General features: G+C 41.2%; 1 protein-coding gene across 10 annotated transcripts in view; it reads left to right on the forward strand.

Annotated features, from left to right (window-relative positions):
- The window catches only part of FHOD3 (formin homology 2 domain containing 3), a 396,018-nt gene that overhangs the window by 25,370 nt on the left and 356,134 nt on the right, over positions 1-14,514 (forward strand). For all 10 annotated transcript variants that reach the window (XM_040548937.1, XM_040548935.1, XM_040548932.1 and 7 more), the window contains exon 2: positions 8,282-8,388. In XM_040548937.1, the coding sequence (XP_040404871.1) occupies positions 8,282-8,388 (107 nt within the window). The remainder of the gene's footprint in view (positions 1-8,281; positions 8,389-14,514) is intronic.

Here is a 14,514-nt window from a genome sequence, read left to right on the forward strand (position 1 = left end):
TTTGAATCCTCGATTCATTCTGTGACATCACTTCAAAAATATTTCTTAAATATGACGTATTTCGCAGTTTACAGTTTCATAAGTACAGAAAAAGCAGTTTGAAATTTTGTCGTGAGTTCAGTATAATTTTTGCTTCCTTGGACTGCGCCTTATCCGTAAAAGAACGATTTCTGTGGTTTCCCACACACACAAGTTTGAACAAAAGATTCTTCAGATGATAAACTCCATTGAAGCTAATCCTTTCCCTCCTCCTCTCCCTTTTCTTGACCTATCTGCTTTTTAGAGATTATTTCCATTTCCTTGGATACCTTCACAGTAATTCCAACCAAATGGTAATGAGAGCATGTCAGCTGTAGGCATCCCCTGTGTATCAGCCAAAAAGCGGTATATGCTTCCAAATAAAGGCTCCTGTTCTTATGGCTGCTCTCCTTTTTGTTTGGCTGAAGACATACTTAACCATGAAGGCCAGAAGAGCTAGCTCTTTGTGTTCGTAGTGAGGAAAAGCTGAACAAGGATGGGGAAAAGGAATGGAAGAATCGAGGTGCGAAAAAGTTAATGAGCAGATGCAGAGGTTAGGTTATTTGCATCATTGTATGTTCATGAGAAACATGAGAAAACTAGAGAATGCTAGAGAATTGCATAGAGAATGCGTGAGAAAACTAGAAAATGCAGTAGGTTTTTCTGGCTTAAAAAGCTGGAGAGATTTTTGGTCTAAACAATTTCAGTTTGCTGAGCTCTGCTGTTGGCTGTTTGGTTCGTGTGTTGTCTCTAACTCAAAATGATTAAATTAGGCGGGGGAGGAACGTGCGTCAGTTCTCATGCAGAATGAAATTTTGCCTAGTTCTTATGCAGGATCTCAATTATTTCTAATGTCTTCTGTTTTCCTTGTTTATACTGAACATTTCAGTAGTCCCCGTCTCTAGATGAATTTAATTTGCTTTCTTGTTCCACGCTTGTTGACATTTTGAGCACTCGCACGTTTTCCAGCAATGCTCGTGTGGCTACTGATGGAAGCCCTGGTGTCTTATTTGGAAGCAGATAACTCCAGTAAACTCTGAACGGCTCCCCGTGGAGCACTGTGTTAAAAGGAGCCGCAAAGTGAAAGCTCTGGCGAGTCGGGGGCATAATCCACCGCCTAGGAATAGCAACAGGTACGCATCTGTGCGTTACGCTTTCACTGCGATGCGTTGCCTGTGTTTGAGACCCCCAAAATAGCACAGTTCCAGAATTTTGAACTCTGAACTTCCTTTTGTTATTCTTAAATCGAACCCATAATATTAATGTAACAGCTTTCAGTGTTTGTTTTCAGTTTCTTTGTTATTTCAGCAGAGTATTTGTATCGGCAGCGTGTTGTTCCAGTGGCTCTCCAGGATCTCATGTGGCATAAATGTTTCGCTTCGTGCGCTGTGGTACCTGATCCCAGCAGTACTCGGTGGCGTCAGCCAGGCCTGAGATAAAAGCTGCTGTTTCAGACCAGGACTGCAGTCTACATATGAAATACCAACATTTTCATCTTGGAGCAGTAGTTCCTTTCAAAGGAATTGTGCTCTGACTGCCCTATGCCTGGTCACACAAACCTGCAGCCTATACTTTGCGTAGGCACTGTGCTGTTGATGCAACTGCAGGTAAGTTCTGCAACATGCACAGGGGTTGTGAAGCAGTTTGGCAATTAGCGTGCTAAAAAATAAACTAAAAGTGCATTAGCATTAATAGTTATTTCTATAAACTATGCTAATTGCTCCTGAAGTGACACAAAATTGGAGAATGCTGTTGTGCCTGCTAAATTAGTTGTAAGGTCAATGATCTAGCAAACAAGTTTCTTTACCTAGCCTCGAAATGAGTACGGAGGAGTGAGCTTGGTAGGGTTTGGAAACCTTGTTGGCTTTTGGGAGCAGGGCCTTCTTCAGAAGTTGCCATCTGTACAGAGCCTGTGGCTCAGCTTAACTTTTAGAACTCTGACCTCCTGAAAGTATGGGCTTTATTGTAAGTTTTTTAAAAAAAATAAGAAAATACATGGAGAAGAAAATACAAAGCTAATTAAAAAAAAGTATGGGGGGGGAAGAGTTTAAAGCTTTGTTTTAAGCAATTGCAGTGGAGTTGCTGAGAGCATTGGGAGTTTTAGATCAAGATACAGTGATTGCATGCTGTGTTGGGTGTCTGTCAGACTGGAAGATGAGAGCAGTTTTTAGCATACACCATTAATTTTGAGCACTAACATCTGGTTTACAGATCACTTGCTTTCATTTCATCTCATTAATGTCAGGCTTTGTACCTGAGATAGATCATGCAGCATCACTCCTGAGCTGGATGCTTTGGTCCCTCTTTTTTGTTATGTTACCTGAAGTGCTCATGACTGGCATGTCAGTGGCATGGGCTGGTTAGACCTATTCTTTGTACGAGAAGGAAGAGAAAGAAGCCCTTGGCCAGAGGGTATCTGGTAGCAGCTCTGAAGGCAGGTAGGTGTTCTGGTGGGTTGCATTTGGGATGTGTTCAGACCATCTCCGTGTTTCATTACTCTGTGAGACCTAACAGGGATGGCAACGCTGTTATGTTTTAAAAGGCCAGCCGTGTGCAAATGCAGAAAACGTATGTCTGGTGATCTGTACTTAAATTTCAAAAGCATTAAAATATGATGCTCTCTGAATAGAGCATGGTCATCCTCCATTTGAAGCTCAGCTGTGGGTGAGAGCATTAAATATTGATTTGCACCATTTTGGTTTCTGCAGTTTTCTTAGAAATACGCAATATGTTTGGTAAGGAGGCAGGGATGTTTTTTCACACTTTTCCTGAGTAGAAATAGATTATTTTTTATTTAAAAAAAAAAAAAAAAGTTGGGGTGGAGGGAAGAGACGTCAAAGGAGAGGGAAAACTGGCACTTGTAGGCCTTGGTAACAGGATTGCCATCCCATTAGAAACAGCTGAACCGGAAAGGAGCACCTTTTAAAACTGCGTAGCTGAAGTGGGCAAATGCGTCAAGCTTGTGATCTGTAAAGCAAAACAAGGCTTTGGATTTAAAAATGGAAAACTGAGTGTAAAGGGACTATTTTTTTAATCAACCATTCCACCTATTCTGCAAAGCATCTTGTAGGTGAGTAAGGAGTATGCCAACACTAATAGGAACAATTACCACCAAATGATGTTTAAATGAAGGATGAGCTAAGACATTTGAGTAAGATAAGGATTTTCTGAGTCTGTGCCAGAAGCTAGAACTGAAAAGGGATTTTATTTCTACAGCTTGTACTGGATTATTCCAACTTTTTTTTTTTTTTTTTTTTAAGGCATTTCCTTTCCCTCTAATTCTGGAAACAACAAAATGAGCAAAATACTCTGCCCAGTAACTTTAGCTAGAATTACTAGAAACTTGGTGAATCTGATGTAGTTCCAGCTGGTGGCTGTGGAGTCGAGCAGTTTTGGTAACTTGTGTGGTAACACTGGAAAATAAGTTTATCCTTCGAACTCATAACATCGGCCTCTTCGCACTGTGAATGGGACTTGTTTGCTATCTGAACTGGATCTTTCAGTGGTGCCTACATTTATTTAAATGGAAGATAAAATCAAGAAAGTGTTTGGCACTGTCTTTGCACGCGCTGGCTGTTGACTTGTCAATGCCTTGGGGTTTGGGAGACGCAAACAGCCACTTGTCCAAAATCCGAGTGGATTCTCGGGGTGAGGGAAGAGCAGCTCCCCAAGGCTGGTTGTTGAAGAATGCATTTCCGTGGTCTCTGAACAAACAGCGAAGAGAAGCTTTTTTAATGGTTTGTGGTTCTGCTGTTATGCTTTCCGAAAAGCAGGGAGGGTGCATGTGGCATTTCCACTGTCCTTAACCTTTGCCAGCCTATACTGCCTTGGGACAGAGGGGTTAAAACAAGCCAAAGGAAGGAAAGTCCACCTGGGGCACGTGCTAATCTTGCAGAGCACTGTGGAGGAAGAGAAAGCAGACTTCCACAAGTTTCTCTTGGCACAGTACGGTGCACGTTGCTTCTGTGCTGAGGTATTTACCCGCCAGGCTTCTTGATCAAGATGGCTGGTGCGTGCGTGCGGTGCTTGTGAAGCAGACCTTGGCACTCGGCCTACGCGTGGCCTGCTTCATGCGCCTGTGCTCGGGAGCCTGTGCTCCCTTCTTGTGGCCGCCGACACCTCACTTCCAGTGTTTCTCTTGGATCGTGAGGAGCCAAAGGCAGTAGATGAAAACAGTGACTGAACTCTGTCTTTTCTTTATTTTCATTCAACCAGTTTCTCTTGTAGTGTCTGAAAGCAGCAGTAATCACTGGCGTCGTGTGACTGGCAGATGGTTGTCCTTCTGTGCTGCTGGTTTGTTTAGTTTTTGTTTGCCCTACAGTTCCTTGTTCCTTAAGCTATGAAATTCAGAGATCACAGAATGGTTTTGGTTGGAAGGGAACCTAAAGACCATCTAGTTTCAACCCCCCTGCTATGGGCTGAGATGCTTCCCCATGGCCAGGTTGCCCAAAGCCCCATCCAGCCTGGCCTTAGATACTTCCAGGGATGGGGCATCCACAGCTCCTCTAGGCAGCCTGTGCCAGTGCCTCACCACCCTCAGAGTAAAGAATTTCCTTCTAACATCTAATCTAAATCCATGAAATGGCGAGCTTTCCTGTTGCATGGCACCAAGGGCTTCTTTGTGGTCTTCTTCTCAATGGAGAGAAATGGGTGTTACCTCTTCCTACAGGTCACTGTGTAAAACAAGAAAGCAAAAGTCATTGTCTGTGTACTGTCATTGAACTATTTTGAGTCCTCTGAAGCTCAGTGGCCTTGCAGTGCAAATGATTCTGGCCCCACGGGCTGAGGGACTAGCCAAAACTGACCGAATTTGGTTACCTGCGGAAGATAATGACCAACTGAGCTTCTGCGCCGTGTCCTTTGTTTCCCGGCAGCCCAGAAGGAGCACTTGCAAGAGATGCTGGCTTGACATTGCCCTGCCCGCATGATTTCATGGGGCAAGTGGGAAGCATTTGGGCTCGGGGGACCCAAGGGCAGGGCAAAGCTGGAGCTTGGCAGGGCCGACCTCGCTCTGCCCATTCCTGGCCAGGATTGAGGGCAGGACACCTCTCCTTGGGTATGGTGTGCTGGAGCTTCCTTCTGGCACTGGTTAAATGGCAGAGGATGAGGGATTAGTAAACACTGGTTTTAAGTGTTCTGGTATTTTAACAGTTTAATCAGTTTGTTTGCTTTTGCTTAATTATTTGTGTTCAGAGTAACTATAAGCTTGCAGTAGTGTAACTATTGCTCATACTCTTATGGTCTTATTATGTGCTTCCTGTTCCTTTTTCATACATTTCCCCGATATAATCATCTGTGGGAAAACTCTATTTCAGGGTTATTTAAAGAATTTCTAATTGTGGTGCTGACTCGCTGGGGCATCGATACAATTTCTTCTGCTGAAACTATCATTCTGTTTCAATTTTTTTGAAGCTTTTGAGTACTTTTGTGGAGATGATTAAAAGACAACAAATATTTACGATGCACAAAATAGAAATTATGTCACCTTGACTACTCTTTTTTTTGTTGTTGTTATATTACTTATATAAAATTTTTGGCTCTTCTGGGCAACACACAGGTGTGATGGAAAAAATGATTAATGATTTGAAGGGACTGGCAAGAGAGATTTTAGAAAGTGCTTTTTATGTTTATGGAAAAAAAAAAAGACCTTGTGGCAATAGTACTAACAGGTTGAGCAGTTCAACAACAACAAAATGCTCATCTGAGTTTTGGGACCAGTAGGGAATATTTAAGAGTCAAAAAGAATTGTAAAGAATAAAGTGAAATAAACAGAAATGACTTCTAAAAAGTTGAATAGCTGTCTTGTTCATGGTTATGGAAAACAGCTCTGTTAAATATTTTTGAAAGACTCTTTATAGATTCTGCCTTTTGATCATCCTCGGAGAAGATGGGTGCTAATAAAGATTTTTGATGTGAATTGTGATCAATGGGAAGAGCATGTCCGAAAGGAGCTAGATAGAGGCTGTCTGTGGGGGTCTCCAGAGACAGGGAGAAGCGATGCGTAGCAGATAAACATGGAATTAACACTGAACAGAGCGGAGAGACCCAACATCCTGAATTGCTACTAATAAGCACTAATGAGTGAACATCAGCCATCCTTTGTGTTGAAAAAGGTAGGCGATTTACTAATTAAAAAAAAATCATAAGGTAACTTCTCTTTTTGTATACTGCCTATAAAATATGAGTGCTGGTGAAGCTTGAAAGGGAAGATGCAAAGTAGCATAATGCCCCTATGGAAGGATGATTCCAGAGCTTATTGCTTTAGTTCTTATTGCTTTTCAAAGTGTTGTTTTGCTCCTTTTCATGTCTGTGTGTACACAAGCAAGAGAGACTTTTTTGGCAAGATTCGCTGTTAAGTAAGGGAAATAAAAGATATAGTAATGGAAGAAATTGCAATCACTCCTGTCGATGGATAAATGGATACAGTGGACAATGCTTTAAAGCCTGGATGAATACTATGTTCAGCTGAAACTATGGAGATGAGATGAAAATAGGTAGAATGTACTATTTTTCTTTATCTTGTACATGAAGTACTTCCTGTTCTCATCATGCTTTTTATACACTAAAGTCATAAGACATTAGTAAGGCACTGTTCCTTTTCTCTAATTATGCAGTATAATTGGAAATTGTGGGCAAATCTCCTAATCTCCATAGTGACAGCAGAACATTTATCTAATTAGTAGTTTGCCTTTTGGCATTACTTTGAATAAATTAGCATTTCATTTGATATCCTGGGCTACTGGGAAAAAAGTTTCCCAGAGCGGTATTTAGTCTTTCTTCTCTAAAGAGTGTATTTTGAATTAGCATAGGTTAATAATATCCTTTGCACCCGGGGAGATGCAGAATAGTAATACTGTTGTAATCCTTAATATCAGGAAGCTGGGCCTGGAGGTGCTTTTCTTTCTTTAATCCCCAGGAGTCAGGGTGAAAACTCATGCCGCATTATTTGGTGTGCTTACTCTTTCACTGGGGGGGAAAAAAGAGAAAGTGGAACAGGTTCAAATGCAACTTCACCTCTTCCCTCTACCCTTTTCTTTCTTCAGAAAATGAACTCTTTCTTTCAAGCTGTAGACAGTGCTCAGCACAGTGATGTGGGCTACCTCAAAAGTCATGGTCTATCAGTTGCATATTAAAAAGTCGCTCTTCTGCAGTATTTCCAATGCAGCTAATCCAGAATGGCCCTGAGAAGACTGCTGGTATTCTTTTATTGGACAGATAAATCCCTGTGATAGGAAACCAGGTGACTGAGTCTTGGTATTGGCGTCCAGATAAGAAGTGTGACCTCCTGAGCAGCTACTGGGAGCCAGTAACTTCAGTGGGAAATACAGGTGGCTCATCTAAGATGGAGTTTCAATTATTTTCTTTTCTAGTGGTAAAAGAACAAAAACTGAAATCCATGGATTTGATAAAGGGTTATAATGTCATTTCTTTGACTCATTGGCTGCTTTAGACCTTTGCTAACCCCTTCTGAGAGTTGGTTTCCACCTGCAACAGCAGGTTGGTATGGTGATAATTGTTCCCCTCTTCCCAAAGTGGCCTCTGCCATGGGGCTGTAAGTTTATCCCCCCTCCACAAAAAGCAACTATGACAGTGGTGGGGTTGAGAGGTATGCAATGGAGCTGTCATCTTGTTCTGCCACATCCAGGGGGATGAAGTGTCTTCTGTTTGGCAGGTCAACCTGAGGCTATTTTGTTATCAGACTGGATTGTAAATGTCGTAACATGACACATCTGGGGCTACAATACTGTTGAACTTGAAACTGGTTACAGAAGGACCCCAGCACTGTGACACACCAAGGTCCCCGGCAGCGTTTGTCAGACAGGGCTCAGCGATGGCAGCTCCTCTGCTTCTGGGCAGGGTTCTCCAGGGTGTCTGAGGTGGACGGTCACTTCTTCCCTAGCAGGAAGGTACGACACGCTGTATTTCCACCTGCCCTTTTTTTTTGTGTTGTTTCCCTGCCTTGGGAAGGGATTTTCCTTCTTTCTTGTGATTTGACACTGGGCTGGCATGGTGAGAGAGTTCATGTTGCTTCTTAGCTCTTCCTTCAGGCTTGTTTAGTTACAACTTATCATTGTGACCAAGCATCATCTAGTGAACATGGACTTGGGATTGTGTAAATTGTCTAACATCACTCTCTTCTACCTCCTACGTATGGTTTGTTTTAGGGAGATTTTGTCTGCGAACCTGGAAAATGGAAAGCCTATGCTAGAGGTATGTCAAAAAATCACCGCTAAAATCTGATGTTCTGAATTTTGTTCTACAGCTTGATGACTGCACTCTACAATTGTCTCACAACGGTACCTATCTGGATTTAGAATCCACTCTAGCAGAACAAAGGGATGAATTGGAAGGTTTCCAGGAGGATGCTGGGTAAGTAACTGTTTGCTAAATTTTGATTAATAAGCATACTTGTCCAGAAGCATTGAGGTTTCAGGATCTTTTGTGGTTGATTTGGTGCATTCAGGTCAACATAGGAACAGAAAACATAAAATTCTTTCCTGCGTAAGCACATGCCCCCCCTTCTGTAATTAAGAATTTTATGACTTCTCTATCTATGTTTGCTTGTACAGTTTCTCTAAAAGAAGATGGCATTACAAGAAACTTGTCAGGAAGACTGTTGTGACTAGTCTAATACATATTATAGCTTTCTGGGGTTGGTTAGTTCTGGGAACTTAGAGATATAACGTGTATAATAACAGCCAGAGTAGAAGAATACATTGAAGTTGTGCTCTTGAAGTTACAGACTCAATTTCTCTGTGCCTTGAAATTTAAGTCCTTGTTATATATTCTTGAAGAAAAAACTTGTATTGACTTTTTTTTCCACTCTGACTCATTGAGTGTGGGATTTTCTGTGGTGGTGGTAGTGTTTTTTGATGATCGTTGTCTTGCCCTTTTTTTTTTTTTTTTGAATTGCTGGCGTACACTTGTTGCTATAACACAGCTTTCCGTAAACTATCTATCGTGAGAATTGTGAAAACAAAAGGATCTTTTCTGGGCCTTTAGGTGATTGTCTTGCTCAGAATGTAAAATGAAGAGACAGTCTAAAGCTATTTTAGCTTTGTTTGTTGCTATATTGGACTGGATAGTTGTTATTAATTGCATGGGTGCGTTTTGGCATAGACTTCGTGCATGTGAGTAATCTAGCTGTGCCAGAAGGAAATTAACTGCATTCTTAATTGGTCAGGGCTTGTTAACATTAAGAGGTGTAGCCCTTTTGCTTTTACTGTTTCCTCTACCTTTTGTGGTAGCTGTCCTCTGATGAATACAAATACAAATTCTTAAAACTTGAAACTGTGCCTCTGAAGATTATTTTATACGGCGAAGATTTTTAAATAATGTTACAGATATTCATGTGTGCATTTGTCTTTCACACATACCAATTTTGGGCATGTTTTTGTAACTACTGGAAGACAAAGAAACAGTTCAAAATGAAATCAGTTACAAAGAATCTTGCTCAACAGATAAGAGTAGCCAATAAAGCTGAACTGAGCATCACTTCATATTCAGTAGGAGCAGTAAGTATAGAAGTTGTAGTCATCAGTTCACAGCGATTTTTCTCACTGCATAAAAGAATTAGAAGTACTTATTCCTTGCTAACTTGATAATAAGTCAAAATCAATTAAAGATAGACAATCTTCTGATGCTTGTTTACAATGTTGTAGTAACTTTGTATGCATGAATGAGTTGTCACCTCAGATTTCTTTTTCGCTTCCACTGATGTCTCCATGATAATGCTGGTAATTTTAACTCCATTGCCTTTGATACCCCACAGTGTCATCACTGAGCAATTTGGCAAGCCAGAGACCAGTTGGTGTTTTTCCTGCCAGACTTCTCACTCAAAATTGCAGGCAGCCTTCCTTCCAGCTTAGTTTTAATTTCTGCTTCCTTTGGGTGTATAAAATCCATGATGTGAATTGTTCCTGAAACATGAGTCTAACTTTGTTTGGGGTGGCTCTCCTTAGGAAGAAAAGACAAATGAGCAATCCATCCCATCCCCCCAAAACCGAACACACACACACACACACACACACACAAAAAAAAAAGCAAACGAAAAAACAAAGGACCTGGACATGTGAAACTTTCTTGGAACTGCGTGTCTGTGGTATTGATCTGATCTGAAAAATCAGTTAATATTTTTGTGCATTTTTGCACGTATGTGCAGGCTGCCTCTTGTGCAACTGGCTGTCGGTAGAGCAATTAATTCTTGCAGTGTTTTGTACTGCCGGTGAACGTGAAGCGTGCCGGGAGCTCCTTCATTCCTGTGCCAAGAATGGATAACGAGGTACAATGCACCTTCATGTACTTAGCTTCATAAAAGCTTGGGATACAAATTATTATTGTAATAGTTTTAGTAAAAGGTTCGTATGAAACAAAACAGTTTCGGTTGTGTAGCCCTTGCCTTCATTGGTCTTTGCCCTGTTCTCTGAAGTTATCCCTCCAGTAGCTGTGGGTATATTCCTAGAGTGTGCTTAATCAGCAGTGCTGCTTAATGACATGGGGCTTGTGTTTTAACACAAATTGTTGTGAGGCTGAAGAAATTTTAGTTCCATCTTTCCCCTCCATGCACACATCTACCCTGTAACTTTCAGGCTGGAGCCTTGAAAATGACATTTTGCTTGGCTGCAAGGGGATTCTGCTTAGTGAAGTACAGAACCTTGCATTTAGGAGTAATTGGTTAAGGGACAAGCAGGTACTGGTCAGGCAGAACGTAAAGCAAGAGGAATATCTGACTTGTCAACAGCTTTTCAGGAATGGAGCTGACGTTTTAGGGAACCGCATGCTGAAAGCGAGATTGATTACGGTTCTGTGAAAAAGGTAAGGAGAGCCCTGAGGTGTAAAGCAGGAATTTAGCCCGTGAAATGCAGTGAACTTGGTATCTTCAGTACCGGTTAGGCTTCAGACGTGGATTTCTGCATCCTACTTTTGTCCATGTTTAAAGAGAGTATTCTCTCTTTAATAAAGGTAATAAACAAGGAGGAAAATAAATAAGAACAGCCATCAAAATTTCTGAAATCTGTGAGGTAGCTTCCCTGTATGACTCAGTAACTTTGTCACTTCAGAGTAAATGCAACTCTTGTGAAATTATCCAGGGGAAAAAAAAAAATTAGACATAGGATAGCTGCCATACCAATTTTCTGGCAAACTAAAATCTGTTTTGGGGACTTGTGGCTCTGATCTTTTGCCCCTGCAGAGACCAAAGCACTGAGCTGGAATACTCCTGAGCCGGAGAGTTGGCTGAGGGCATCTGGGGCTTAGCAGCCTGCTTTCTGCGAGTAACTGGCTGCAGAAACCACTTAGTCTCTTTCTTTCTCTCTGGGTCATTTCAAGGTCCTGCTCTTAATCTTCAAAGCTTTTAATTTTCTGAGATTAGGCTACCTCAGGATCTACCCCTCTACCATTCCAAGGCTGTTGTGCTCATCAGGGTCACTGAAGCTTGCTGAACTCTGAATGAAGGATTTAGTAGCTGGATATTCGTGGCATTTTTTTTTGTTAAATTTTAGGTCCTAAACTCCTATTAAAAGTGACCAGAATGTTCTGTAATTAGTTTTCAGGAACTTTTCCCCAAATGTTCCTGTTTGATATGGCAAAACTGTTAAAATTAATAAAAATAAAATAAAAATACTTTTTTAAGCACACTGCTGAAAGGAGATTTAGAAATAAAGAAGCAAATAAGGCATGCAGGAAATACAATTTTACTTTTCTTTCTTATTGGTGTGGGAGATGGTAGGTATCTCTTTAGTAAGGATTGGATGAACATATTGGAAAAATTGGAAGGATTTTTCTTCAGGAAGAAAGAAAAGGATGGTGGCAGTTAGGCTGGAATCTTATTATGTAAAACTGTAAATAACAGGGATAAGAAGGGCATGCACCCGTACATGATTTCAAATGAATCATCTTCACTTACTGAATATAATGAAAGCATGTTTTTAGTAGTTGCTATCCGCTCCAGGAGAATCTAAACTTCTGTGTAGGGGAGGAGAAAACCCAACCCATAAGCCAGCTCCTTTTAGCCTGTAGGGCTATCGGTGAGCAACATGCAGCCTGGGCCAGGACTGTTTTCCAGCATCCAAGGCTTTGTTGCATAGCTGTGGGACTGAGGAGAGCAGGATCATCTCCATACAGCTTCTGTTGGGGACAGGGAGGATGAACAGCCTGGCCTAGCACTGAGGCTGACTACAGAAATGCTGGCCCTGCAGAAGGTGTCAAGGTCAGGAGACAGGTCAGTAAGAGCACCTAGTAATTTCCTTCCTTCCTCTTCGAGCCTGGCACGTATTCATTTTTTTCAATTATAATTATTCTAACACAAATTGTTTTGTGAATCACTAATTGTGTAAGGAGGCAACGTGGAGGCAGGCTGAGTTGGCTGTCTGTTCCTTTAAGGAGTCTGTGACAGATAATGATCTTCCCCTTTGTTTACTTGCGATTTTGTAGGATGAGCAAGAACTCTCACGAAGTTTGTGTGTTTGTATTAGCAATAGTTGTCCGAGTTCTCTTTGTGAGCATGTCTTAACAGACCCTAATGGTAGCATACAAGGTAACGCAGTCCTGAACCACAGAATACAAAAGCTTCTTCAGATAGCATGCTGCAAGCAGTGGGAATTTCCTCAGGGAACGCATTCTGAAGGTTTCTATTTAGCAGAAAGATTGTTTTGAAGTACTTCTGACAAATCATTTCAGTGTTGATGGTTTCGCATCCCTTTCACACTCCTTGGCTCAAACCAGTTCTGCTGGGTGAACCCCAGTCTAAGTTGGATTCCCCATACTTTCTCTCTTGATGCTGCTCATTCTGGACTTGATTCAGGATCTGCTGAGGGCAGGGAAGTCTTGCAGGGGTCTGTAATATTCTTTTGATGCCTATGTACTCCATTTTTTGCCTGCTTGGCCTTTGCAGTTAACGCAGTTACGGAAATGAAAACTTCTGTTCTGTGTCACTTATTGGCATAAGGAAGTTGGGAATGCGCTTGAAGGTTGACTTCAGTTTTTGTCTAAGAAAAATGATGTGGCTCATGTCTTGAAGCAGTAGTGCAAGCTAGCAGGTTATACACTGATACTGTGTTATTTCCAACACAAATATACTCTGCCTGAAGACTCAGCTTCCGACAGCTTTCTCTCCAATTTTGTCATCTTCTCTAATGTTTCTCAGTTCAAACAGCAAGAGAAGTTAGAGAGGTGCCTATGGAAGATTGTCATGGTGTTGCAAACAGCAGAGACTGGAATAGCTTATTGTAAAGGTTTATTCATATTTTGCAAAATGCATCTGATCACCTGAATCTTTTGATTTCTATGATGCATAGTTATTACTCCGACGAAATGCCGAATCTGAAAAAAGGAATGAATGGTCACAAAAACTTGCAACAAAGAAAATAACGTTTTCAGGTTAAAATAGCATCAAGAAAGCTTCTTCCTACTGAGAGGACTGAATTGTTTATGAAGTAGATGTGTACCTAGAGTAGGTGGGGCGTGGAAGCCTCTTTCATGTTTTGCTTAAGGTGTTTGTTGTCTCTCGTGTACAATCCTCTGTCCTTATCCGGTGTGCAGATGCAAGGAGTGCAGAGGCTCAGAAATCCAGAGGAACGTGCTGCTGCGTGGGGCTGAGTGGCAAAGTGACCCAAAGGGCTGTGTTTGATCCCGGCCCTCTTAGGCCCTGAACAGCCTGGTTGCTCAAGGATTTCCCTAAGTGTGACCCCTCTGCTGTTTCGCATGTCCTTTGGTTAGGATCTAGATCTATTTGTGCTGTTGTATAGCTGAGAGATTACAGTAAGTGTTGGAAAGTTTATGACTCTCTATAGGGCAGCAGTATTCCAGTCTATAACGTATCAGATGAAGATGTTGAACCGCATTTTGAAGTGAATGATTAGCCAAAACTTTACTGTTGCAAAAGAAACGGTCATAAAGCTTTCAGGTTTCTAATTAAATAGTTTTTCTGGATGGGTAAGTTGCGGACTTTTTGCTTCCCTCCCTCCCAAAGTCAGAGAGAAGTAGTCGTTCCTACGAGTGTTCAAAACTTTCAGTAGCTTTTAAAATTCTTTATGTTCTTTTACTCCTAAAAGCATTTCTGTTTGTTTATTAAAAAAAATATAAATTTCAACATGCCTTTTTTATTAAGGCAGAACTGTAGAAATGAATTTTCGTAATTTCCTCGCAATATTCCTTGAAAACAAAATGAAATAAATCTCAGGATTTCAGCTTCCATCTGCTTTTCCTGCATCAGAACAGTAGGCAAGCACTAAAAATGCTCTGCAGTCTGGTTTTTGGTGTGTGTCGTTTTTTTTGGGAGGGGGAGGTGTCTTTTTTTTTTTTTTTTTGAGAGCTTGACTTATGATTTTATAGCTTGGCGTTGTCGGTAGCTGTGTCCTGCTTTGCCCTAGAGTTTACTCACAGCTCTGCTATAGAGGGAATCATCTACATCTGTATTGGATATTTTGGAAACATTTAAAGATCTACTCTTTTGTCGTGATCATCACTGGCAAATGAAAGTACTGAGCTTTTCAAAAT

The sequence above is a fragment of the Cygnus olor genome, chromosome 2, assembly GCF_009769625.2.
Source record: "Cygnus olor isolate bCygOlo1 chromosome 2, bCygOlo1.pri.v2, whole genome shotgun sequence".
Lineage (NCBI taxonomy): Eukaryota > Metazoa > Chordata > Aves > Anseriformes > Anatidae > Cygnus > Cygnus olor.